Below are 26,962 nucleotides of genomic sequence, written 5' to 3' on the forward strand. Positions count from 1 at the left end.
TAAAGAAGATGTGATTTTGGACATCACAGTGGGGTAATACAGTTTGGTTTGCTCATGGGAGGGATTACATTAAAGAACAGATTTAGTGGAGATGTTCTTCATACAGAATGTGATCCTGCAGGACATTTTATTTGCCAAGTAATTAAATATGTTGGAATAATAAGGACATTTTATATAAACAAAAGTCTATTTTTTTTTAACTGGTTTTGAAATAACATTGTTTTGGTAGACCAGTTGTTTAATTCAGATGGTCTTCTTTTTACATATGAGGAATTCTTAGCAAAATATAAAGTTCTCATACCGCCAAAGGAATTCACAACTGTTTTTGGTGCTGTCTCTCCTAAAATATGTTGTTTAAACAGCAAAAAAGATTAGATTTTCAGCAGTTCCAACAACTCTCACCCTATCACTCCCCTATAGGTAAAATATGTTTTTCCTATCATTGTAAGATCAACAAGAGCCCTTTCCCAGAAGGATGTTGCTTCGAAACCAAATGCAATTGTATATTGGAATCAATTTGTGAGTGATGTTGACTGGAAAAAGTCTGGCTGCTGCCCAATCGCTATCTCTTAACAATCAAAGTTAAAGAGATATCTTTTAAACTCCTTCACACAATATACCCTGCTAAACTTTATTTAACTAAATTTAAAAAAGATATAGATGTAGGATGTAGCTTTTATAAACAGAAGCCAGAGACAGCTGTTCATTTATTTTGGCACTGCCCTTATGTGTCTTGTTTTGGCAAAATGTACTTTACAGTGGAAAGATGTTCTTTTAGGCATTGTTGAAAACTTTAGAGATAAACAGACCCACACTTTTTTTAAATAATGTTTTTATTTTAATGGCCAAATTTCATATTCATAAATGTAAATTGTCAGGAAAAATTCCTTGTTTTATAGCCTTTAAAAATGAAGTGAAACATTATATTGAGTCCATATTGCCCTCAAAGAAACAAAAAGCTGTTTGAATTGTGCATTCTTTCATGTATTTCTGTGATATTGTTAAATCTCCCCCTAGCGTTTTAAATTCTTTTGAATTTGTTGTAATTGAATTTGTGTTGAATGTGTTGACTCAAAAAAAAAAAAAAAAAAAGGTTTAATGATAATAAATGTACATGAACCAAGTGGTTGAATTTTTGTGTATGGATATTTGAAAGTTTGGTAAGTTTTAATTACACAAATTCAGATTTATTGAAGTTTTTGGGATTTAAACAGTGTATTATATATAAAATATTAATATATTAATCTCTCTCTCTCTCTCAATCGCAATATATATTGATTAATCCCCTTATGCTGCTTGGATTAATTGTGTTGAACAATAAAGAACATTTTCATTTATTGCTTTTAAACAATGCTATTCATTATTTGAGGATTATCCAAGTAGGGCTCTCTGCAGTCCACAAGATCCAAGAGGCGTGGTTGGAGACGCTCGATACGCCATGACGTGATGATGTCATATTCCTGTGACGTGATGATGTCATGCGGCCTGGGTTAGAGAGGAGGAAGCAGAGAAAACAACAACAAGATAGAAGCCGCACTGAGGTGACCTGTCTAGACTAGCAGTCAAAAATCAGTCTGATATCACTGAATATCAAGATGTCTTTGTTTGGGAAGTTGTTTGGTAGCAGTGGAAAGGGGGGCAAATCTCCAAGCCCCCAAGAGGCTATCCAGCGATTGCGAGAAACAGAAGAAATGTTGTCCAAGAAACAAGAATTCCTGGAGAAGAAGATTGAACAGGAGCTTGTAACGGCCAAGAGAAACGGCACGAAGAACAAAAGAGGTGAGTTACCTGGAGAAGATTAGCTGGTTAACTCAGGTTAGCTCGGCACTGTGGTTGTTACTGCTTCGTTAGTTTAGCTTTGTTTTATGTTGGTCTGTTATACAAAGCAATTCATCAAAAACGTATCTTGTAACTGAAATAATATAATATGAACAGGGCTAGACTTTTACTAAAACACATGAGAGCTGTGTCAATTATCTTGAGATAAGTTAGATTTTAGGACGATAATTTGCTTTATAATTTGAATAATTCTTTCAGGATGCTTGGGATAGACAGATAAAATGTTGTAGCTCTCCATCTGTTAACCTTTGACCTATCCTAGTATCCATGGTGATGACGAACATGTGTCACTCAGGAAACTAAAATAATAGAAATTACATACAATATTATCCACGGATGTTATATTGCAGATGCAGCCTTTAGTAAATATATCCATACTGTATGTGATGAATGTACTTTCTGCAACACATCAGTTGAAGATATTGCTTTTTTTGCCCTTTCTTTCTTTAATTTTAGAGAGAAAATATTTTAAAAGCCTTAAATTTGAAACCTGATGATATTTTACTTTATTTACAGAGTAAAACTTTTCTGAATAAGAAAATTACTACATTAATCTTTTAGCAAAATTGTCCATTACAAGTCAAGAATAAGTTAAAAAGTCTCATATATTACCTTCTGTAAAAGTGACAAGATATACTTTAAAACCCTTTAAAAAAAATAATAATAATGCAGCTGTCCAAATGTTAACTTTATTGTTTGTATGTTTTTAAATTACTATTGTTGTTGTTTTTCGTCTTTATTTTACATTCTCTGAACTGTTAAATAATACAGTCTGTATTTGACTGTTATTACTGAACTAAATACATAAAAAAGGACTGCAAACTGCCCATCTACTCAAACCCTGGAAAAAACTTGTCATTTTAAACTCCTACTTTGTCATGGTTTCCATTAGTGTCACTTTCAGGATGTGCAAATATAATGATTTAAATGCAGTTACAAAAAGTATATTTATAAGTCAGTTTTTTGTCCAAATCCCCGAGATAGCTCTATAAATAATTTCAGGGCAAGATAAGGACCACATTAAAGAGCTGTCTAGGTTGTGAGGCCTGTAATGCAACTCCACATTTAAAGTCCCCAGAACAGAGGTAATCAATAATTGATCTGATTATCCTGTGAGGGCTTCTGGGACACGACGGATGACGACGCTGACGGTTTGACTGCTAGAGGTGTGGGACTGATGTTTGGTCATAGTTTACAATTCCAGAGTCTTCATGGAAAAAGTGTTTAATTTGCATGACCTTTGTCTGTTGAGGTTTTATTGTATTGCAAACCTGATAAATTAAGGTAACATTCCATATATTGCACAAACACAGCTGCTGTTTTATCTTCTACAAATGAACTGACAGCTCAAATCATTGTTTTGACTGTGTATAAAATTCAAATCTGTAGAAAGCGAAAATGGAACATGTTTTGTTTGGTATACTGACCGTATACTGACATTTTTTTGCATTGTGGCATCTGTTTCAAATGTATTTTTCCAGTGTCATCCTGATTTTACAAAAAAAAAGGATAAATGAAAGGCAACTACTACTATGACAGAATTTTGTTAGGTTGTTTTTTTTTTAAATAGGTCTATAGTTTTAATACATTTGATTGTTAGTTTTAGTTATTAAACTAAGTTATTTAAAGTACTTAAACTAAATGAAAATGGCAACTAGTTGAAATAAAATAAGTTACATTTTTAAAGTATTTTAATTTAGTTCAGTTATTTTATTCGGTTATTATTTATGTTATTTCAAATAATGGGTTTTAGTTTCAGTTAGCATTAATAGTAAAGCTTATAAACACTTTAAAACTTAAATAATACTTTTTTTATTTTGAGAATGGGCAGATCTTTTTGAAAAAAATAAATAAATAAAAGTTACAATACAAACACATTGTAATGGTCCTAAAATAGGTTTACTGACTTGGTGCAAAATATAATCTTTCATTTTTTTTTTTTTATTTTTTTTTTTTACTTGACTGGCTTTGCAGGATTCAAGCTTTACAAGAAAAGCATGTCTGTACTGATGTGCTTGTCATTAATGCATAAGACTACCAACCACATTCTCCTTACAAAGCAACACTTTTTTCTCTTTTTTTGCAGCTCACTTGCCTGAATAAGTTTGGTGAGTGTGCCTCATTTAGGAGTCCCTAACTCTGCACCACTGCTTTCCTGAGAAATATTAACAGTAGTAGACTTTACTTTCCATGGTAAAACCTAATCAGATCTGTTGTGGATCAGAGACCTCACAATTTTAATTTAGTATTGAGAGTGTTACGCTGTGGGCTTTCCATCTTACCTTTACTGTGCATTTAATTTTCATGCAAACAATTTCTTACCAAAACAACTTGACAATATAGTGCACAAACCACATTACCGGGTAACAGGAGGACTTATAATTGAAATTAAAGGGGCTTCAAATGAAATCAATTGACCCATAATTACATAGTGTTCTCTTTAACTCTTTTAAATAAAACCACACTCAATGTTATGCAGTACTTTTCTAGAGGGTTCCAATATTCTCTTATTTTGCACTTTAATCGCTTTACCTTTCTTTCTGTTTGAAACAGCTGCATTGCAGGCACTGAAGCGTAAGAAGCGCTACGAGAAGCAGTTAGCTCAGATTGATGGCACTCTTTCTACCATCGAGTTCCAGCGGGAGGCACTAGAGAACGCTCACACCAACACTGAGGTCATCAAGAATATGGGCTTTGCTGCTAAGGCCATGAAAGCTGCCCATGACAACATGTGAGGAGCTTCTCTTCTATTATCAGTGTTACCTTCCCTTTTTGTATCAGCCTCACTACGGCAAGGTTTTGGGTTTGTGAGATCTTAAACAAGATCACTGCAAGCTATTAGGATTCTGTATGGCACTTTGATATGGGATATATCTAAATTTGTACTTTCAGGGACATTGACAAAGTGGACGAACTCATGCAGGACATCACAGAACAGCAGGAGCTGGCGCAAGAAATTTCAGACGCAATCTCAAAGCCTGTCGGGTTTGGGGAGGAATTTGATGAGGTAAGATTAAAACAAACAAACTCCACAGCCATGATGAAAGCTTCACATACTGAGCTTTTGGGAGATTTATGTGCTTTTACAAAGGTGCTGTTTACTCCTGTTATTAACATCTAATTTGGGTGAACCGATTATAAGTAGACAGCACTGAATACTGGTCTAAATGGGTCTAGTCTAGTGCATTTATAAGGTGCTCAGGATGTTATCACATTGTGTTACAAATGCTCATGCAACTACATCAAAGATCCGCTTACTCATTAACACAATATTTGTGCCAAAGACCTGTTAAACCTGTTAAGTGAAGCTTAATTTGAGGTAAAAAAGCCCCCAGAAGTTAGAGGTTGGTAAAAAATTAAAATTATATTTAAAGTCACTAATACTCACTAAGGCTTTGAAACATTCTACATTTCTTTGCTGTCACTTTCGATCAATTTAATGCAGATTTGCTGAATAAAAATATTCTTTCTTTCCAAAAAAAAAAAAAAATTGAGATGCACATTAAAAATACTAGGTATAAAGAGATGTGTTGTTTCAGGATGAGCTGTTAGCAGAACTAGAGGAGCTGGAGCAGGAAGAGTTGGATAAGAACCTCCTGGAGATCAGAGACAATGTACCACTGCCAAATGTGCCCTCTACATCCTTACCTGCCAGACCAGGTACTAAAAACACACACACAAACACACACGTTTGTTTTTGTGAAAAGTGGGGACATCCCATAGGTGTAATGGTTTTTATACTGTACAAACTGTATGTGCTATTGCCCTACACCTAAACTTAACCCTCACATTTAAACTTTCCCCCAAAAAAACCTCACTCTGTATGATTTATAAGCGTTTTGAAAAGTGGGGACATGGGTCAATGTCCTGAAAAGTCACATTCACCTCATTATACAAATATATGTCCTCATTTGTCACAAAAATGCGTGCACACACACACACATGGTGTTTGGAAACACAAGTCTCCTTATATCATCTAGTTTTGTTTTAGAGAGTTCTAGTGTGTCATGCCAACGTTGAAAGAAATTTGATGACATTTTTCACGTGGTAACACTTAATGCTTTAAAGTATAATGCATAATAAAGGTATTCATTGTATTGCATTATTTGTAATGCAGTATCTCTATAAATAATTGTAACCAAAGTTAAAATGCATTGTAATGTGTAATGGTTTGTTTGTCATGTGTTTTAGTGCATTATACTTTCTAAAGGTGTAACAATGAATAGATAAGTATTATAATGTATTATTAATGTGGCTATAATTATTCATGAGATCATACCATTCATTATAATTTGCATTAAAAGGCATAATTAATGCATTAAATCTACTTATAATAATAATTTTTACAACTTTGAAAATTCATTTTTGCAGTGGATGTGAGTTTTGTTGAAATTGTTTGTAAAAAAATTTTTAATTGAAAAACATTAAGATGTTATTTTACTTTTTACTAATATTATGTTTCTCAAATCATGACGTTAAGTAAGTTCTGGCCATTTTGATGTTGCAAATTGCTTCTTTAGACTCCTGCAAATGTGTTTATAATGGTCTTGTATTAAATGCGGTTCTTGAATGTCTTTCATGAATGCAGGAAAGAAGAAAGAAGAAGAGGATGAGGATGACATGAAAGACCTGGAGGCGTGGGCTGCCAATTAATGCTCCCGAAACCCATATACACTATACAAGGCATAAACCTCACTCCGATACCTGTTACTAAAGGACCTGGAAGGACTCTTCAGTATGTTACAGTATGACGTCTTTGTGTCTAAAATAGGTTCATATTTAAACACACATGAGAGGAAAACAAAAACATAAATGCAACTGCTCAAAAAAATGACAAATCTCCGCCAGGCTTACAGTCAACACACTCATCTAAGCAAGTCTGAGATTTCACCTCGTTTCTCCTCATCGCTGGACTGTGTTCAGACACAACAAAAGGCTTGTTGTAGATCAGTGTTTGTGTGTTCGGCACTCCATTACTTGTAAAAGTAGTCATATATTTTCAAACTTCCATCACAAGGAATCCTCCGCTTGGTCCGAGAAACCAATACTCACGGAAACCCTTTGCACGCAGGGGAAAGTGTCTGTAACGATCTGTCGTGTTTTTGGAGAGAACATGTGGTATATTACGAGTTCATTTGTTCGCAAGTTCTGTTAAAAGCACTGTAAGCCCCGTTTGAATCTATGCATCGAGCGTTTCAGTGCAGGTGCTTCCCACGTACAATATCCACATCCTAGATCAGCACTTAGGCTTTATGAGTACAAGTCTTGCTCTCCGTTTCAGGACTGAGGTGGGCATGAAGGTTTGATTGCTGCTGCAACTGTAAGGCTTTTACTGTACATAGCATCTCTCTTTAATGGCGCGACGGTTTACGGTCTCCTGACCGCATGGGATTCCTATATGGAATAGGTCTCTTTACTCGAGAAACGTGTACTGTATTTGAGATATTTCAGAAAAACTGGCTAATGATTCTAAGATATCTTTACACTAGAAGTGGTTTCTTGAACTGAGTGTTGTGTTAGGGGGAAAACGACAAGGTTTGTTGTAGGTTGCTGTCTTATATTTGAGGTGTGAATGCATTCAAACAGATTTGTACAGACAGGAAAGACCACACAGATTATTGTAATATCATGCTTCACTATTATGATGTTCTGGCACAATGGTTTTATTCATTTTCCACTCCTGAGAGTCTATAAAACTTTTGAGTATTGAATATTGAGAGGTGAGAGAAGCACTAAACACTAATGGTTTATTTATCAGACTTGGATCGTTTCATTCATGTTGTTAATTGTTTGTCTGACACTCTGGTTTATGTTGTCCTTCTCTGCCTTTCAACCTTTCACCTAAAGTTTTGCCAAACTAACACCTCTCTGGATTTTTCTTTGCGTATTAGATGTTTCTTTTCATTGTTTGCCTATTATTTCTTTATTTATGCACTTCACCGCATCAGTGCTCACCTTGAAGATGTGGTTTTGTCTATTGAATATTGAACATGAATTTGTAGAAACAGTGTCCAGGTAGGAGAATCCCGACTGGTCCATGACATGCATACAGCCAGTAATCTTTCAGAGACACCAATGGAATATGTTATGGTGCTTTTCTGTTTCTTTCTTGCAGTGGAAAGGAAAATGAAGGCTTTGAAGCAACATGCTGTCTGTAATAATGCAAACTGATTTGTACAGGATGTGAAAGACGAAGCTTTAATACATTTGTATGTTTCCATTATCTTGTAGGTACTGGATTTATCATTGTTATATCATTATTGTTATAATCTCACTTATTATTGTTATTAAAATATTTTGACTGAGTTGCTATTGGTCGTGGCACATGACTTAAAGAATACAACTAAAATGAGGCTTCATGAGGATTCAGCACAGTTAGAGCACTTATGTGAATTATAAATACATGCACTACCATTCAAAGGTTTGGGATCAGTAAGATTTTTTTTTTTAATATGAATAAATTATAATTAAATGGCAATAAAGAAATGTTGCATAAGATTTCTATTTCAAATAAATTCAGAACGTTCTGTTCATAAAAGAATCCTGAGAAATTCATCACAGTTTCTACAAAAATATTAAACAGCACAACTGTTTTTAACAATAATAATAATTAGAAATGTTTCTTGAGCAGCAAATCAGCATATTAGGATGATTTCTGAAGGATCATGTGACACTGAAGACTGGAGTTCTGATGCTGAAAATTCAGATTTGTATCACAGGAATAAATTATCTTTTAAAATACATTGAAACAAAATATTTCAAAAATCTGTTTTAATTTATAATATTTCACAATATTACTGTTTTACTATATATTGGGGCAAATAAATGCAGCCTTCGTGAGCATAAATTACTCACAATTTTTTTTTTTTAAATTGTATGATTTACAAACTTTTGAAATATTCTAAATATTTTAAATATTATTTCACAATATTAATATTTTACTGTATTTTTGAACAACTACATGTAGTGCTGGAGAGCATGAGACTTTCAAAAGCATTAACAGATCTTACCGACCCCAAACTACCTCAACATTTAAACTCAGATCAGTCAGTTGCACGATTCTGACCTCATACCATCCAATAAAACATTTATCAATTGTATGATTGACAAGAGTGTTTGGTAAATTTGTCTGTAAATCAGTCTTTTAGGTTTAATTTCATCACGCAAACCAGACAATTTCAGATATGGGTGTAAACATGGGGCATATTTTGAGGACATATTGAATGGACTTTATACAGGGGGCCCTAGTGTTATCCAAATAACCCAAAATATCCCCTGTTCAACTGAAACTGTTGGCTCTAATTTATAGGGATTTTAATGATTTTTTTTTTTACAAATCCAAAAAGCAACTTTCTTCCCACCAGCTCAGATCCGTCCTCATGATGTTAAATATTAGTAAAAACACAAAAGCCAGTTGAAACTTGTACTGCTATATCTGCACATTCCAAATGATATTACACGCCTTAAACCACCGTGGATTCTCATTGGCTATCGTAGGACCGACTGAACACGCCCACTATGGTTTATTTAGAGCTATAAGGCGGGGCGTATTTCGGCCAATAAGAAACGAGAGGCGGCATGATCTCATGAATATTACTACGACCGGTTTGTACACGCTTATATTCAAGTTCACATAACAAGTTACCTCCTTCTGCTCTCACTCAGGTCCACAGCCGGGCTCAAGACCAACCCATAGCAGGCTTACCTAACGACAGCACAGCAAAATGTCAGAGAAGCTTCCATTCAAAGTTGGTTAGTATAAGTCTTTTGATTATTGACTTTAGATCATGCTCGATGCTGTTCTGCACAAAATCATGCTATCTGTTTTTGCCGCCAATTAGCTTATTCCACTGTAGTGATTTCTAATAAGCGCTCTAATGAACTCTTGATAAAGCATACGAATCTCTGCAAAAGGGTCTTGAGTTGTATTTTTGATCGAGCATGGATTTGCTGCAGATCTTCGGTTGCTAACTGTTAGTGCTTATGTATCACATGGCAGTAGAGGCGTTATTGTCAGCACTGCCTTGCACGAGACGCACTATTTCAAACCCAGCCCCATAAAATCACTGTTTGCGCACTTAATGTCTAGTTTATTATCATAGCCGTTTCGTGCTTACTCATAAAGTAGTGTATATGATTTTATATCTAAGACCTGTCAAACAAGCTAGCGTGGTTCCATTCGGAAGACGGGAAGAAGAAAGTTTGGAAGTTGTAGTTTTTTGCGTGCGCTGTAGAGCTCCACCGGATGAGATTTCCTGCACTGTTGGACTACATTTCCCATAATGCAGTAGCCAAACGCGCCGCCACTTTTCGTTTATCGTAGTCATTCATTTGAGAATCGGTTCTTTTGAACAGTTTGTTCGTTTCATAAAATGGCTCAGCTGCTCTTACGTCATCACGTGGACCCTGAAATCATTTTCAGTCATGCTTTATTAGTAATTTTATGCCTCTTAGTTCTGTTTGTTGTAAACCCTCGAACTTAGCAATTTAGAGCCTAAATATGATTTGTTTACAATATTGAAATAATTTAATTTATTTATTACAATATTTGCACTATTTCATAAAATAGTGTTGTTTTATATTATATTGCCTGTTAATAAACCATTGGTTCACTCCAGTAAGTTTTGTGAATCAGTTCAATCGATTAATTGAAAAGGTCCAGTTCAAAGGAACGGCCCTCCTTGCTCGTGGTTGACCAGAAGTTAATGTTGCGACAGATTAAACACAGTTAAGTTCCTATCTTCACTGTTGTTTTTGCGTTGTGTTTAGTCACACGTCAGCTCAGTCAGGACTTGGCACCTGTTCCTCAGGCTTTCAGCATCTGTTGTTTTTCAGCAATCATCTCTGATGTTCTCTGTGCAGATAAGGCACAAGTAATTCAATAGTAAATCTAGCTGGACTTTGCTCCCTAGTCTTAAGAGATCAGAGTTCAGTTTTCAAAATCAGTGAATGAAATGTCAAAGTGCACCAATACTGCACACTTATTTATTAATAGTCCATTCTGAAGGCATATTACAAGGTTTCCATGGTCAGTGGAAAACCTGGAAGTAACAGGAATAGGAAAATTATGGAAACACCTAAGTCACTGAAATTGGAAAGTCAGTGTGTTTTCCTCTATGTCTGCAGTGGTAATAACCCTGGTAGTAAAATATAATCAGTGCAGACTGAGAAAATTAATATCCTTTGGGTTGCCTATTGGTTGTTAAGTGTGCATATGAAACCAAGCACCATCTCCTCAACCAGTTCAAGACATGTTAGGTATGTGGTTTTGGGTGTCATCTGTTGAATTCCTGTCCTAGATGTCCAAATATGAGACTGACACTTTAAAGACGGCTTTAACTTGAATGTTATTATGAGATTTGTTATTACTATTTAGCTATGGTCTCAAATGCATTAGTGAAAGTTTACATAATGTGTACTAGTTTGGCTGTTTAATTGAATTATTCTTTCCATTTACATTATTTATGCATAATCCGTTGTCATTTTCTCTCTGTCTAGCTGATATCAGCCTGGCTGAGTGGGGACGTAAAGCCATTGACATAGCTGAGAATGAGATGCCGGGTTTGATGAAGATGAGGGAGCTCTATGGCCAGACCAAACCCCTGAAGGGTGCTCGCGTTGCAGGCTGCTTGCACATGACTCTACAGACCGCTGTGCTCATTGAAACCCTGACCGCCCTCGGAGCTGAGGTGAGGGTGCAAACACGGAACCATTGAAGAAATGGTTATTACCTCCCAAAAATAATACCTGATTTATATTTGTGTTAATAATTTGCATTTTGCACTAGGTTTGACGTTATTAGTTTATGAACTGTCTTTGTATGGAAAATAACAGCACATTAGCATTCTTTGAAATGTAATCAAATTCTCAATAGATGCTTTAAAATACTCCATTTGAATAAAAAATGACTATATTACTTTAAAAAGGTTTAAAAATGTAAAATTGAACATTTATGACTTTGCTGCTTGTTGGTTTCACTAAGAAATATGGTATTGCTATGGTTTTCTTGGTCAGTACAGTAGCTTTTTTGTTGCAATAAATTAAAATGTTTATGCAGTAAGGATGCATTCAATTGATCAAAAAAGTGATAGTCATTTGTTATTTTGCAAAATATTTCCATCTCAAATAAATTATTTTTTTTTGCTTAACTTTCTATTCATCAAAGAATCCTGAAAAAGTCATGGTTTTTCAGAAAAAAACCTTGCAGCCACAAACATGCCGTGAAAGCAGAGAACATCACCCATATTCTTTTGTATACTTTGTTTTTCACTGTGAACCAGAACGCGCGCCAGGAGAGCCAGTTGACCGTCAATTGTCCTCTATTTGTTTTTCTTCTCTAGTCACATTTAATCTCGCGTGTCTCCGAGAGATCACGTGTCATTGTGAAATCGTTCCTACAATCTTGAAGTGTTCTGTCTGCTCGAATCATTTAGTGTGCGCGTTCATGTATGTGGTCTTCCATGGTTTTAAAATCGGTTAAGATTTGAAAATCGTCTAGTGTGCAGCCAGCATTAGAGATTTCTTTCAAAAACATTTTTAAAAAATCTTATCAAGCCTGTTTATGCCATGGTATTCTTTTGAAATGTAAATACCATGCTATATAAATACGAGGTTTCATATAATTACAACATGATTCCATTATTTTATCATGGCATTGCCAAAGCAATTATTGGAAATGGACAGCACCGTTTCTTCACCTTTTCCTACTCCTAGATGCCTAACATTGCTGTCTGACTGAAATGCATTGCTCTTCTTATCCTCTTTTTCCTCTGTCAAGCTGGAATTTCCCAGCCCAAGGCCATATTTTATCCGAAACGTTATGAAACTAATGTATGAAGTCTGTGCACATCACATGCTCTCATTCCTTCTCCTTGATCTCTGTCTGCTCCAGGTCCAGTGGTCCAGCTGTAACATCTTCTCCACCCAGGATCACGCAGCAGCAGCCATTGCTAAATCTGGCGTTCCAGGTAACAGGTGTTGGTGTGCTAGACTGTTGCCCTCCTGCCCACTGTTTGCTCTAAAGCTGCGTAATCAAGTCTAGATAAGGAGAACTCGGGAGTTTAGAGACGCATCCAGTTTAAAGCGTGTGCTCCATGCTGGGTAAACCTAGAATCAGCAAAAATGGGTTTAATCTTTAGATTTGACTCAACATTTTTGAAGGACTAACATGCAAGAGCATGCAGGCAAAGATAACTTTATCAACGTCATTATTACAGCTTTCAGTTGATGAAAGACTATTCCCATGCAGTTTTTAAACACTGAACTCTTGAAAGGGATACAAGCTGAATGAGTTTTAGTTGAAAAATTTTACATTTTTTATAAAAGATCACAAAACATGTATCTAACAACATCAAACCGATTTTTAGTGTGTTCCTTTCCAGTGTTAGATGCTTATTTTAAAGGAACACTCCACTCCAACTCCCCAAGAGTTAAACAGTTGAGTTTTACCGTTTTTGAACCAATTCAGCCGATCTCTGGGTCTGGTGGTAGCACTTTTAGCTTATATCATAACTAGTTACCTAGCTGGGGACTACTTTCAAGCGCTGTGTAATATTATTGCGCCTGCTGCAACCATGGTACGGCAGCAAAGTTTCTTGATTATTACGCTGGAATGAGAGTATAGTTCCTAGCCATATCGACCCTGAAAATCGCAACTTATCATTTTCTGTCAGTCTAATCAGATTCAATGATCTATGTTAAGCTACGCTAAAAGTGCTACCACCAGACCCGGAGATCGGCTGAATGGATTCGAAAACAGTAAAACTCAACTGTTAACCCTTGGGGAGTTGGAAAATGAGCCTGTTTTCAAAAATTAAAGTGGAGTGTTAATTTAAGTGTCTTCTTGGGCAGCAACTTCAGTGCTTCAATAAGCATAACATGAACATATATTATAATAATCACATATATTGGGTCTGATTACATTTATCAATACTTTTAAGTATTACTTTTAAGATTAAATAGAATGAACTCAAAATATATTTATAATCAACATGTCTCTCTCGGTGTCTGCTGTCTTGGATTTGTTTTTCACTGATCACAGTACATTATGAGATTGCCTTCTCCACAAAGGATAAGCCTAAGTGCTCCCTAAGAACTTGGCCTTAAGAAGGTGTTTTAGTTAGCAGCATAATTATGCTGACAGCCTTTTGTAATCACTTTCGTGTTGCCAGCACTATGATGTATTAAAATGCTGCTCACTAGGTCGTGGAACAGATCCATATATTACTTTTTAATTTAGACCTTTATACATTAAGGGTTTTGAGACTAAATTGGAGAGGCAGCTTATAGGTTTGAATTAGTGATGATGCAGACTTATTTGAAAATAAAAATATTTATAAAAGGCACAGTATTATCTGATATTTCAGTGACAGTAGCGTGAATAACATGCACTACTGTTTAAAAGTTTGGGGTCAGTAAGATTTTATTCTTAATGTTGTTAAAAAAATCTCTAATGCTAACGAAGTCTATATACAGTGCCCTCCATAAGTATTGGAACAGTAAAGACAAAATTGCTCTGTTGGCTGTAGAGTCAAGACATTTACAAATATGATTAAAAGATGAATATGAGACAAAACTACAGAATGTCACATTTTATTATTAGCCGTTTCAACACGATACAGGTATTTGATCAAAAATAGTGAAATCTATAATATTATAAGTATTATTTATTTCTGTGGCGCAAAGCTGAATTTTTCAGCATCATTACTCCAGTCTTCAGTGTCACATGATCCCTCAGAAATCATGCTGATTTGCTGCTCAAGAAACATTTCTTATACCTTATCCTTATCTTATCAGTTTTTATCTGTTGTAAACAGTTTTACATTTTTACTAAAACAATTTCAGGATGTTTTGAATAGAAAGTTCAAAAGAACAGCGTTTATTTGAAATAAAAATCTTTTATAACATTAATATTTTACTGTCACTCTTAATTTAATGTGTCCTTGCCGAATAAAAGTGTAAATATCTTTCAAAAAAGTCTTACCCCAAACATTTGAATAGATTAGCTGACTTTGCATTAACTTTTCCATACTTGGAAGTAATACGGTTTTATAGCATTTCATATGATCCTGTTGGTCTCATTTGACAATAGGTGATTGTTACTTGCTTCCATTGCTTATGTAACAGCATTTCTTAACTAACTGTTGCACCAGCTAGAAAATAATGCCACATTAAATCTATCAAACATTTTTAGAGCTTGTTGTGGTTCCAAAAAGAGCAGATTTTCAGCTATTGATAACATTCTGTCCACTTTGCACCTTATTCTGGCAAAGAACCATTTACTTGTTTCGTTTACTCATGTAAAATTACACTTATTTTTGGTATGTGATGCAGGTAAATATGAGTTGAGATGCATGTATGAAAATAGCCACTCAAACAAACTTTGCAAAGCCAATGAACAGTTCATCCGTTTTAATAATATTTGTAGCAGCTACTTACACAATTATATCTGTGTCTAATGTGTGAGTGTGTTTGTGCATTGTAGTGTATGCCTGGAAGGGAGAGACCGATGAAGAGTATGTTTGGTGCATAGAACAGACCATCTACTTCAAGGACGGTCAGCCTCTCAACATGATCCTGGACGACGGTGGAGACCTGACCAATATGGTGCACCAGAAATACCCCAAACTGCTTGCAGGTCTGTGTTTGTTCTACCAGCATCTTCTCATCCTGAACAATGTCAATCAGACTATATTGCCTCAGTTACTATCATAGTCTGGATTTCCCTGGCTAGTAATAACAGTACTTGTAGCCTGCTGATGCTCATAATTTAGTTGTACTGTACTGCTGTTTAATGGCCACTAGATGGCAGGCCAATCCCTGATCAAGCTGTTCTATTCTTGACTAAGCAAAGAAAGCAAGCATTATAGTGTAGTATAGTGCAGTCTTAGAAAAATGAAAAGCAGAGATAACCATAACAGGATTTAGCGGTATCCGTTGTTGTATTTGACTGAGTCATGTGGTGTTAATTTTATGCTATAAAATGTCATATTTTAATAGGTCAAATTTATGAGGCTGCTCTATTTGACCTCTGACCTTTTAATAGGGTTAAGAATCTGAGCTGGTAACACAAAGGTCAGCTCTCGGATTCTATGTAGTGGCCTGTGAACTGAAGAACTGTTAAATGCTTTTAAACAATGTTTTTAACCAGGTTGCACATGGATTCCTGCAGTTAGTGAACTCTAAATAGCATTGGATATAAAACTCATGCTGAATGTTGCTTGCCTCTATCAAGTAAAGGTCTGTTTAATTGTAAAGGTCTGTTTAATTTTTTTTTTTTTTTCAAAGAATTGTTGCTTCTATTCAGCAGGGATGCATTAAATTGACCAAAAGTGACTGTAAAACGGTAATATAAGTTTCAAATAAGTGCGGTTCATTTAACCTTTCTGTTCTTCAGTTGATCTTGAGAGAAATGTCACAGTTTCCTCAAACATATGAATCAGCACAACTGTTTTCAACATTTATTATTATAAGAAATAATTCATCACATAGTTTCATTTAAAAATATTTGATATTTTGAAAATGTAGTAATATTTCACAATATTACTGTTTTTACTGTCTATTGGATCAAATAAACACAACCTTGGTGAGCATAAACTACTTTCAAAAACATTCCAAACTTGAACGGTAGTGTAGGTAAAATTCAGTCATTCACGTCTTGGCTATTACTGTGTCCAGTTGTAGCATGTCTGGAACGCAGTATTGACCTGAATGTGTTTTATATTTAACATTTTGGCACAGATTTGTAATGTTTTCCATGGAGATGCTGGCGCACATCATTTTGTCTCTCGCAGCATCAAACTTAGTTAATAGCCAGTCTCTCTGAGAAACTGCACAAAAATCAAGACCTGCAGCTCCTCGTATTCTCATTTCGTGTGGCTTAACGCCAGAAATGTTTCCATATGGAGTTATGATAATACTTTTGGCCTCCAAGATATAGTATATTTTCCGCTAAAACGAAAGTTGTCAGAAGATATCTGACAGTCACTAATCTTTCCTTAAGTAGACACTTGAAATGTCTTGGATTTGATTCGGTCGCATCAGTTACACCATTGAGGGTCAAGCTAAGGAAAATTAAAATTTATCGACCAACTAGTAAGTTCAACATTCCTTCCAGACAGATGCGCTGAGCAGGATCTGGGTCTTTGACATTTGCTAAATGTCTCTCTGTGGTTTCTCTCTCAGGAATCAAGGGCATTTCTGAGGAGACCACCACAGGAGTTCACAACCTTTACAAGATGTTGAAGAAAGGGGAACTGAAAGTTCCTGCCATCAATGTCAATGACTCCGTTACCAAGGTAATCTTTTATTACAAGCAGGTAATATCAATACATGGTGTTGTCCGGTTATTCGCTGTCATCATTTGATGGTCTGTTTTGTTCACAGACAAATGTGAGCACATTATGCATGGTTATAATATTATGTGGCTGTTGTAAACAAAAGTATTTATTTGAGAACGACTTATTCTCCCACTCCCTGCAGAGTAAGTTTGACAACCTGTACGGCTGCCGTGAGTCTCTGATTGACGGCATCAAGCGTGCCACAGATGTGATGATTGCCGGTAAGGTTGCAGTGGTGGCCGGGTATGGTGACGTGGGTAAGGGCTGCGTTCAGGCCCTGCGAGGGTTCGGTGCCAGAGTCATCGTCACAGAGATCGATCCCATCAATGCTCTGCAGGCGGCTATGGAGGGTATGTTGTGTTTGTGGTTTATGAGGACACACATTTGTATAATGACATGGGTATGATATGGGTATTTCAATGTGAAAGTGATTTATAAGAACACCTTCTGTGCCGCCGGAATTCAAAAGGCTTAAAAAAAACATACTAAATGGAATAAGTCTAAAAATGCAGAACGTTTCCTGTGAGGGGTAGGTTTAGGTGGAGGGCGATAGAAAATACGGTTTGTGGAGTATAAAAACCATTAAGCCTATGGAGAGTCCCCGTAAACCATTAAAAAACAATGCATGTTTGTGTGTTGTTCTTTCTTCTCGTCAAAGAGGAGATGCCCCGTTATGGTGTCTGCATCAATTTAAATTAACAAAAGTGATTTTATTCACACAAAGCATGTTAAATGCAAGTTAAAGTGTCTAGTTTAATGTTTCACAAGTTATTTGAAACATTAAACTAGACACTTTAACTTGCATTTAACATGCTTTGTGTGAATAAAATCACTTTTGTGAATTTAAATTGATGCAGACACCAATAGCAATAATATATTAATGTTCCATTGTCATTCAGCATAAGATATATTCATGTAATATGTTAATGTAAATGAAACAACATACTTATTCTGATCTGTACTTATTAAAAAATATAAAAGAATAAGTGATCATACTAACTTTTATTATATTTTAAATGACCAAAAATGTCTTTGACAAATAGGTAAAACCTAGTGGTTTAAAGAACAGTAGCATAGACTGATCATTTTGAAGATCTAAAATGACAAATTAGTATTTTGGGGGCTGTACTGTGATCCTTTATAGTCTTTTAATATCATCCAATGATTCTGGTTCTAAATGCCTGACATAGTTTTACAAACTATTTTTGTGAAATTTTTTGTAAGTCATGGTAAAAATGTACGATAGTCATTGACCAGAAAAGAGTAAATAAATAAACAGGACACATTCTAATGTATGGAAAAAAATAAAGGTGTTTTGAACTTTTGTTGTTTTGAAATGCCCCTTTCATCTCTTTCTTGAGGGGCAAATCAGCATATTATAATCATTTCAGTGTGTGTGTGTGTGTGTGTATGTGTATATATATGTATATATAAAATGAGAAATAATTGCATATAATATTATTATAATTATTGTTTTTGTTGTTGATATTATTGACAGGCCATTCTGTTCTCTATTGGCTAACTATGTTGGCTGTCGTACTTGTTAATGTTTACTTAACATTTCAAACTTACTTTTCCACATAGGTGTCAAAGAGCCTATTATGAACCAACAGTATTTTTTTAAGGTGCTATATTTGGAAAGTTGTTGTAACTGCATGCCAGGCTAGTTTCAGAAAAGTAGATTTTTGTGAGTCTGATTGCCTTGCATTTGGCTCTTGTTACACAGGCTATGAAGTGACCACCATGGATGAGGCCTGCAAAGAAGGAAACATCTTTGTGACAACCACTGGCTGTGAGGACATTATCCTTGGCAGGTTTGTTTGTGTTAATCAAACCTGAACCAACTAACAGATGTCAAGCTAGAATATGTTGCACTGCATTTAGTGTGCCCTCGAGAAAATTCTATTTCTCATTTCAATTCCCGGTTTCGTAATCATACTTTAGTTGTTTTAAGATGGAACAGATGGAAAATATTTTCAAGCTTTTTGCCCAATGATGAGGTCACTTTTGATTTCAACAGGGAAGTAATAAATCAAAGTATATATGGAACAACAGGTTATTACTCAATCAAATTTATGGCATCTAGAAACATTAATGTCTTTGTCTTTCAAACTTAGTTTGTCTCAGAAATACAAAAATTGTGGTTTATTGCGGACCGTTCACCTGTGCATGTTGTTTTATTTTTTTTCAAGAAAAAATTTGTTCTTATCTTCAGTCAAAGTGTAGGATGTTTGCTAGTGGCCAAATAGCTATTTCAGCAAACACAGTTTTGGCCCACCCTGCTATGAAATGCTGCTTTTCATAAGCTTATCAGTTCTAGACATAGAAAATAGAAGTTTTTTTTTTTATATATATAGCGCTTACCAAGGCTGTTTTTATTTGACACATAATAGTCAATTTATATATCATAAATAATATTAATGATGCTTGTTTTACTGATTACTATTGTTCAAAAGTGTTTTTTTTTTTTTTTTCTTTTAAACAAAGGGAAAGGGAAGTGGTGTGTGGCCAAGTATGGTGACCCATACTCAGAATTTTTTCTCTGTATTTAACCCATCCAAGTGTACACACAGTAGTGAACATACACCCAGAGCAGTGGGCAGCCAATGCTGCGGTGCCCGGGGAGCAGTTGGGGGTTCGGTGCCTTGAGTGTGGGGAGAGTGTTGGTTATTCACTCCCCCACCTACAATCCCTGCCGGACCTGAGACTTGAACCCACGACCTTCGGGTTACAAGTCCAAGTCCTCTCTATACATTAGGCCACGACTGCCCCTCAAAGTCTCTCTTGTTCAACAAGGCTATATTTATGTGATCAAATCTTCAGTAAAACCACTAATATTGTGACATAGTATTACAATTTAAAGCTGCAGTCCATAAGTTTTACCTCTTTGTCGCCATCTCTGTTTGAAAACCTGGAATTGCAGTTACTTGCGGAATTATCTTCCTTTCATGGGATGTGCTCCGGCACGGCTCCAGTGCGGATGAATCTAACGTTTTGAGGTGAATGTGTTGCTGTCAGTCACCGCACCAGTGTGGATGTTTACTGTACTTCGCAATCACAGATTCTAGCCTATGTCTTGGAATATATGACCCAATTAAGAATTTTCACCGTATTTTGCCATCTGAACAAGTAACAAGTCTGCCACGTTTGTTCTGACCAGCTGAGGAAAAAAGCATTACAATAAATTGTGCTACCAACGGTGATTAAATCTGACACACATGACATCAAACCATGCAAATTATTGTTATACTTTATTCTCAAGTTAGTAATGTTGTTAACAACATCAGCATTGCGTGATATGAGTATAGTGTGTATTAGCGTGTAGATTAAAATTTTTGTACAGTCTAATCTAATTGTCATGCCATTCGAAGTTCATATTAAGAAATTCTTCTAACCCAAAAAGCAAATTATGCTTCCTTCGAACTGGTTTTCTTTTAAAATACAAATCTTGTGTAATCCCAGGCTATCTGTAATCAGAAGCACATTTAAAACTGGAATATAATTTAATTTCATTCACGTGTTTCATAAACACATAATCCTTTTATTACAATCCTCCATCAAAATGATACATTTAATTATTCCAGCTGCTGTCAGAATATAAACGAAACTATAAACGATCCGCCACCTGCAGGATCCTCACATGCGATAACCTAGTAGCCGGGACAACAACTTTGTTTACAGACGTGTCGTAATGACGCAGTGCCATGCTCGAATTTCCCACGAAGACCTACCAGTACCACTCAAATTAGAAAACATTAATATAAGGTAACCGTTGTGAATCGGGCTAAGGCAATAGTTTTGAACACTGGCTGGTTATGTACTTGCTCAAATATTGATTTCGGATCATTTTTAACCACTGCAGCTTTAAAATAAATCTTTTATTTAAAATGTAATTTATTCTTATTGTTGCAAAGAAACCATTTCTTATTATTATCAAAGTTGAAAACGTCGCTTTTGATCAATTTAATGCATCCGCGCTGAACAAAAGTATTACGTTTTGAAAAAAATAATAATTATGTATTACAGACACCATATTGTATTAATATTTATTTAGATTACGTCCTCATGGGGTTCACACTTGAGCATTCAAACACAGCCTGACTCGTTGGACGTCTTGCTAAAAAAACTGAATTGAATTCTCACACTGTATACCAACTGTATATAAGGATGTCATCCGGCACTGCGTGAAAGTTAGTCAACGATGGATCCTTTCAACATGGTGAAGTAGGTTTTCTGCTCGTAACATGAGGGGAGATTCATGTGCTGTGGAAGGACCCCCGGGCCTGCGTTCAAACACGCACAGCGTGAGATCTGGCCTGAGACCGATACATTATGCAGCGCTCGCTGGAGTTTCGTGTGCATATGCACGCTGTTCTGTGTTTATCTGATGGTGAGCGGGCTGGTGGGTTCTGATGGGTTGTGGGCCCCTGTGATAAATGGTTGGGAAGAGGACACGCAGGGGCCAGTGGAGCACAGCTGCTGTTTGGTATTATCTACAGATGTGAGAACTGTCTTAGATTCTCTGGAAGTTTTCAGAGCTGATGGGACATGTTTAAAGGCTGGCTATCTGCATATGTCTGTCTGGCACCAGTTTAAGCAAATGCAGTCCAGAAATTGTTGAGGTGAAATATTTTGAACCTACATTTTTGCTTCAGCCTTGATTGCTTGGAAACATAATTGCCCACCTTTTCGAAAAGCCGCATGATTTGAGGCATCATTCGTTGGCTGAAGAATAAAAGATGCAGGACGAGTTACTTGTCAAATATAATATTACTGTTGGCAGTTTGTATAAAATGGCAAGGCAAACATCACAAATTTATTTAATGTTGATACAATTATGTTCTAGATTATTGTTCTTAAAGTGGTTTGTTTCGGCTTTACTTGTGAACAGAATTTTGTGCCACAAGTCATTTGAAGTGTTGAAATGCTTTGACTAGAAATGTTGCTTGTCTTTGTCACTCACTCTATCAGGTAGTATAAACATCATGATTTTTTTCTCACAGTCACTTTGAGCAGATGAAGGATGATTCCATCGTCTGCAACATTGGCCACTTTGACTGTGAGATTGACATGAAATGGCTGAATGAACATGCAGCGGAGAAAATCAACATCAAAGCTCAGGTATGAGATTAATGACTTGTTGAACAGTAATGCATGTTTTATTTATATATATATATATATATATATATATATATATATATATATATATATATATATATATATTATTATTATTATATTTTTTTTTTTTTTTTTTTTTACTTTTACAAATGTCTTTTCAATATACTTTTTTTAAAATTATTAGTTACTTTATTTTAAGGTGTCTGTATAATTATACATTGAAGTACTGAGTAATATTAATTAACTACATGTACTTACTATATGGTTAGAATTATGGTTTGGGTTACTGGCGTGTAATTATGCATAATTTCTTATTATAATAGTAAGTACATGTAACGTGTAACAAGGACACTTAAAAAAAAAAAAAAAAAAGCGTTACCAAATTATCAATAATGATAATTAAATATTTTAATGATTTAATTATTTTTGGAGAAAGATACCTTTTAAAGTTTTTACTTTTCGATAAATTTTGTTTTTCATTTATTAATGATAATGAAATGTAATGATTTAATCATTTTAGGGAAATGATTACAGTACTTTTACAAAGTCTTTTCAATATTTGTATTTTATGTATTAATGAAATATTTAATATATTTTTTAAAGTATTAAAAAAAATTTTTTTAAATATTATTATTTTGTTATTTGGAATCTTGTAAAACTCGTATGTCAGATCTGCTACATGATTTTAAGTCTAAATTGAAGACTTTTAACGCTAGCTAATAGTTGTTTTTTTAATATACATTTTATTGTGGTTATACAGAACAATGGTCAATTATTATTATTATTTTATTTTTTTTTATTATTAAATAAATTGCTTGTTGATCCATTCCATAGTTGGGAAATCCAAAGATTGTTACAAAGATTTTTCTATATTGTAAATAAAAAAGCCATGAATTCAAAACTGACCCTGTTTGTTTCTAAATATACACACACTCCTGGCTTTATTGCAAACAATTCATCAGAACTTTTTATTTTCTTTTGGCCAGAAATCACCAAACAGCCCTGCTTTCTGACCCATGATGGTCAACTCTCATCTGACTTGGACTAACTGTCCACTCTTTTATACAGGTTGACCGCTATCGCATGAAAAGTGGCCGTCACATCATTGTTTTGGCTGAGGGGCGTCTGGTGAACCTGGGCTGTGCCATGGGCCATCCCAGCTTTGTGATGAGCAACTCCTTCACCAACCAGGTCCTTGCCCAGATTGAGCTGTGGACCAACACCAGCAAATACCCACTGGGAGTTTACTTCCTGCCAAAGAAGGTACAGTAGCTTAATGTAGACTCCAATTGCAGATGGCATTGTAAATTAATATGCACATTGATTATCCATGAATATTTTCTGATTTTAAGTGTGTGGTTTGCAAAGCTTGCATAAAAACAAGATGCAGATGTTTTGCATGCAAATCATGGCAGTGAAGCTTAACAGATGATAATCAGAATATATGAGATGTATATGTTTTCCTCATTATGTCTTTTGTGCATGTGTAGCTGGATGAGGAGGTGGCTGCCGCACACCTGGACAAGCTGGGGGTCAAACTGACTAAACTGACAAAGAAGCAAGCCAAATATTTGGGTCTGCCCTGCGACGGTCCCTTCAAAGCGGACCACTACCGCTACTAAGTAGCTTTGACCAATCGCAGCTTCAGCTGTGGATGAGGACGGACTACACGATCATTGGCAGTTGTGCCAGTTACCTTTACAGCTATAATAGTGCTTAATCGTGTCTCTCACTATCATCACGAGTGCCTGCGAGCTCTCACCAATGCCTTTTTACATTGATATGAAGTTGTGAACACATTGTCACGGTCTCGTTTGCATTCCCTGATTTATTATACGGTTATGTTAAAAAACAACAACACACAAAATTCTTCATTTGGTCAGTTATTGGATGCCCCTTCAATAAATGAACATGCTGGTACAGTTTGGTTCTTCCATGTCTTAATTTGAAGTGTTATCCAGTCCGTCAGGTAACTATGAATCGAGCGAGGCTTGCCCGTTTTGGCCATGCATTTTTTTGTAAACACGTAATGATGACATCTATGGAAAAGAGTAATTTCTCTGTTAGCAGGCTGTGAGTTTGAGCGGGTCTGGGTAGCTTGTCCTGTTTTATTTCATCCACTCATGAAAACCTGATGAAATAAATGTGGTGTTTGACTGTAACCCGTTCAACTGTTAATCCTTCATTTCAGCACTGCATTAAGAGACTGTGGTTCTCAACTGGTCAGATCCAGAAAAATGAGTAGTGATTTATCAGTGTTGCTACTGCTCATACATGAGCTTAAGGATTTGAATGAACGCCTAAGCCCACATATTAAACTTCATTTCATTTGTTTTGTTACAGGCACGAATGATTGATCGATCATAGGAATATGACGATTGATGAAAAGGACAAAAAAATGTCTCTAGCTCTATCTTGGGATCTTACAGAGATTTGGGGGGAGTTTTTTTTTTTTTACTTGAGGGCTAGTAAGCAACTGTTAACCAATGCCATTTTCATCAAAGTAATTTTCTTTAACTGAAACAAAGCAAAAAATAAAAGGCATTACATGAAAAACTTGAAGATTAGAAATACTGTTGAACTAAAATAATTAGACAAATTAATATTAAATAGAGAAAACCTGCACACAAAAACTACAACAAAAAAAAAGTATATAATTGAAGTTACTAAAACTAAAATTCTAATATTAATAAACACTACAGTTCATAAATGATGCTAAAATAAGGGTAGTCGCATGACAATGCACTAAAGACAATTTTAGCAATGAGACATTGAGGCAGTGGTTTAATGTTATTTGGAATAACAAAATGTTATTTCAGGTCATCTTGGCAACCTGAAGTCATTCTTGTGGCTGTATTAAAAAACAAACAAAAAAAACGCTTTAATGCGAACTTAAAGGGACGGTTCACCCAAAAATGACAATACTGTCAGCATTTACTCACTCTCGTGTTATTCTAAAACTGTATGACTTTCTCTGGAACACAAAAAGAAGTGAACTGCCCACATGATGATTGCAATATCTCCGTTCTGATGTTAAACAGAATAATGTGAAGCGATTTCAAGAATCTTCACAGCATTTGAGTTATGACATTTCCCATAAATAATCGTAATATCACAAGCCAAAACATATGAAATTAAAACCATTCCACTTGTGTCCTGTAACGATTCCTTGATAAAAACATCATGCTCAGGCATTCACTGACAGACTTGTGACAATGACAACTCTTCGATGAAAAACGAGGTCCCGATGTGCGGTCGGCAACACAAAGCGTCTAAGAGGACCCATGAAAAATAGCAGAACCGCTGTCAGGACAGGGCCTGCATCCATAAAATCAGTATTGGGTCTCATTGAGTAACTAATGAACCCAAACTGGTTTATTCCATAGATAAGCAATGCCTTAGTAATTCAAGCTGCCATACAGACACATGGCTTCAATCTAATTTGGCCCCTATTAGTTGGAAACTGTAAAATGGTGTAGTTAGTGTTTGAGGGGTAAAGGAATAGTCTGTAGACCATTAGATGTACCGGACCCCTAAAATGCCTGCAAAGTGTCCCCTGAGAGACATAGCAAGGGCCTATCTTTTTGAGTTTTTCTTTTTTCTCTCCTCCTCTCTCACCCATTGCTTCCTTTCAATGTGAACCAGCTGTGGCGTCTGGAGCCTTTAGTGTCACCCTGTGCATGTGTTTTATTACCTGTGTTGGACCGATAATTATTTGAGGTGTTTGGAACCGGTGGCCATACGCTTTGATCTTGCTTTGCATAATCAGTTGTCTCTAAAGCAAGACCTTTAAAGTAGTTGCATTCTAGTATGTATTAAATAATTTTGGGAAGCTAGTATACTCGTCAACTAAAACTAAACACCATTTTTTTTTTTTATGCATGCAGATTTTATGACCTCATTAAATGAGGGACTACATGGGATATATGTAAATTAAATTGTTCATAGTAACAATTTTATTTCAAAAATAGCGACTGAAGAGGACAAAAAAATGAGTATGCATTGAAGTACTCAAAATACAGATTTTGATGCTGATTTAAAATAAAATACATAATAATAATAAAAAACTCATGGATATGTTACGTCAACTTACCAAAGATGCATGTTTACAGCATAGGTACAAGTGATATTAATAAGTATTATAATTAAGTAGTTTTTTTAAGTGTTTTTTGGGGGTGTGTGTGTGTGTGTGGGGGGGGGGGGGTAGACTAATTTAACATAAGTCTATCAGTTGCCTTTGCATCTCAAAGTCTTGTTTCTGTCATGGGCCTGCTGTCTTACGGTTTCCATACAGGGACCGTACAATGGTTTGCCTTAATCCTGCTACTACACACCATATGAAGAGAAATCACTCCCTGCCTGACTTTTGAGATAGAGGCCTGCACCACAAGTAAGCTTTAGAGGAATATATATAAAATGCAAAATATATTATTTATAAATTCTATAGGAATTCCCCCAAATCATATATTTTTGTATATAGTAGTCAACATTTGAGGTGGATCAAAAAAGTTCATCAAAGTTGTCCTAAGGCAAGAACGAATTTTGGTTTTAGGTTATAGGTCAACTTTGATTAAAAGTTTTGATCCACTTCAAATGTTGACTAGTGCATATATAGAGAATATACAGAATTCAGCAAAATTATATACAGTATATTTATAATACTGCAT

At 35.5% G+C, this 26,962-nt stretch overlaps 2 protein-coding genes across 2 annotated transcripts; both read left to right on the forward strand.

Annotated features, from left to right (window-relative positions):
* The first annotated feature begins 1,451 nt into the window (after nucleotides 1-1,451).
* Nucleotides 1,452-8,373, forward strand: LOC306844898 (charged multivesicular body protein 4b-like). Its single transcript, XM_079377327.1, has 5 exons — nucleotides 1,452-1,779; nucleotides 4,393-4,570; nucleotides 4,732-4,846; nucleotides 5,379-5,499; nucleotides 6,428-8,373. The coding sequence occupies exons 1-5, from the start codon at nucleotides 1,596-1,598 to the stop codon at nucleotides 6,490-6,492; spliced, it is 663 nt and encodes a 220-aa protein (XP_079233453.1). The 5' UTR covers nucleotides 1,452-1,595; the 3' UTR covers nucleotides 6,493-8,373.
* A 1,061-nt stretch (nucleotides 8,374-9,434) lies between these two features.
* On the forward strand, nucleotides 9,435-24,215 carry LOC306844899 (adenosylhomocysteinase B-like). Its single transcript, XM_079377328.1, has 10 exons — nucleotides 9,435-9,591; nucleotides 11,338-11,528; nucleotides 12,731-12,806; nucleotides 15,323-15,475; nucleotides 17,023-17,135; nucleotides 17,320-17,527; nucleotides 18,904-18,991; nucleotides 22,181-22,298; nucleotides 23,364-23,558; nucleotides 23,786-24,215. Exons 1-10 carry the CDS (start codon nucleotides 9,564-9,566, stop codon nucleotides 23,915-23,917), a joined length of 1,302 nt encoding a protein of 433 aa, XP_079233454.1. The 5' UTR covers nucleotides 9,435-9,563; the 3' UTR covers nucleotides 23,918-24,215.
* Nucleotides 24,216-26,962: the final 2,747 nt, after the last annotated feature.

Source organism: Barbus barbus (assembly GCF_936440315.1).
Source record: "Barbus barbus genome assembly, chromosome: 25".
NCBI classification, from domain to species: domain Eukaryota; kingdom Metazoa; phylum Chordata; class Actinopteri; order Cypriniformes; family Cyprinidae; genus Barbus; species Barbus barbus.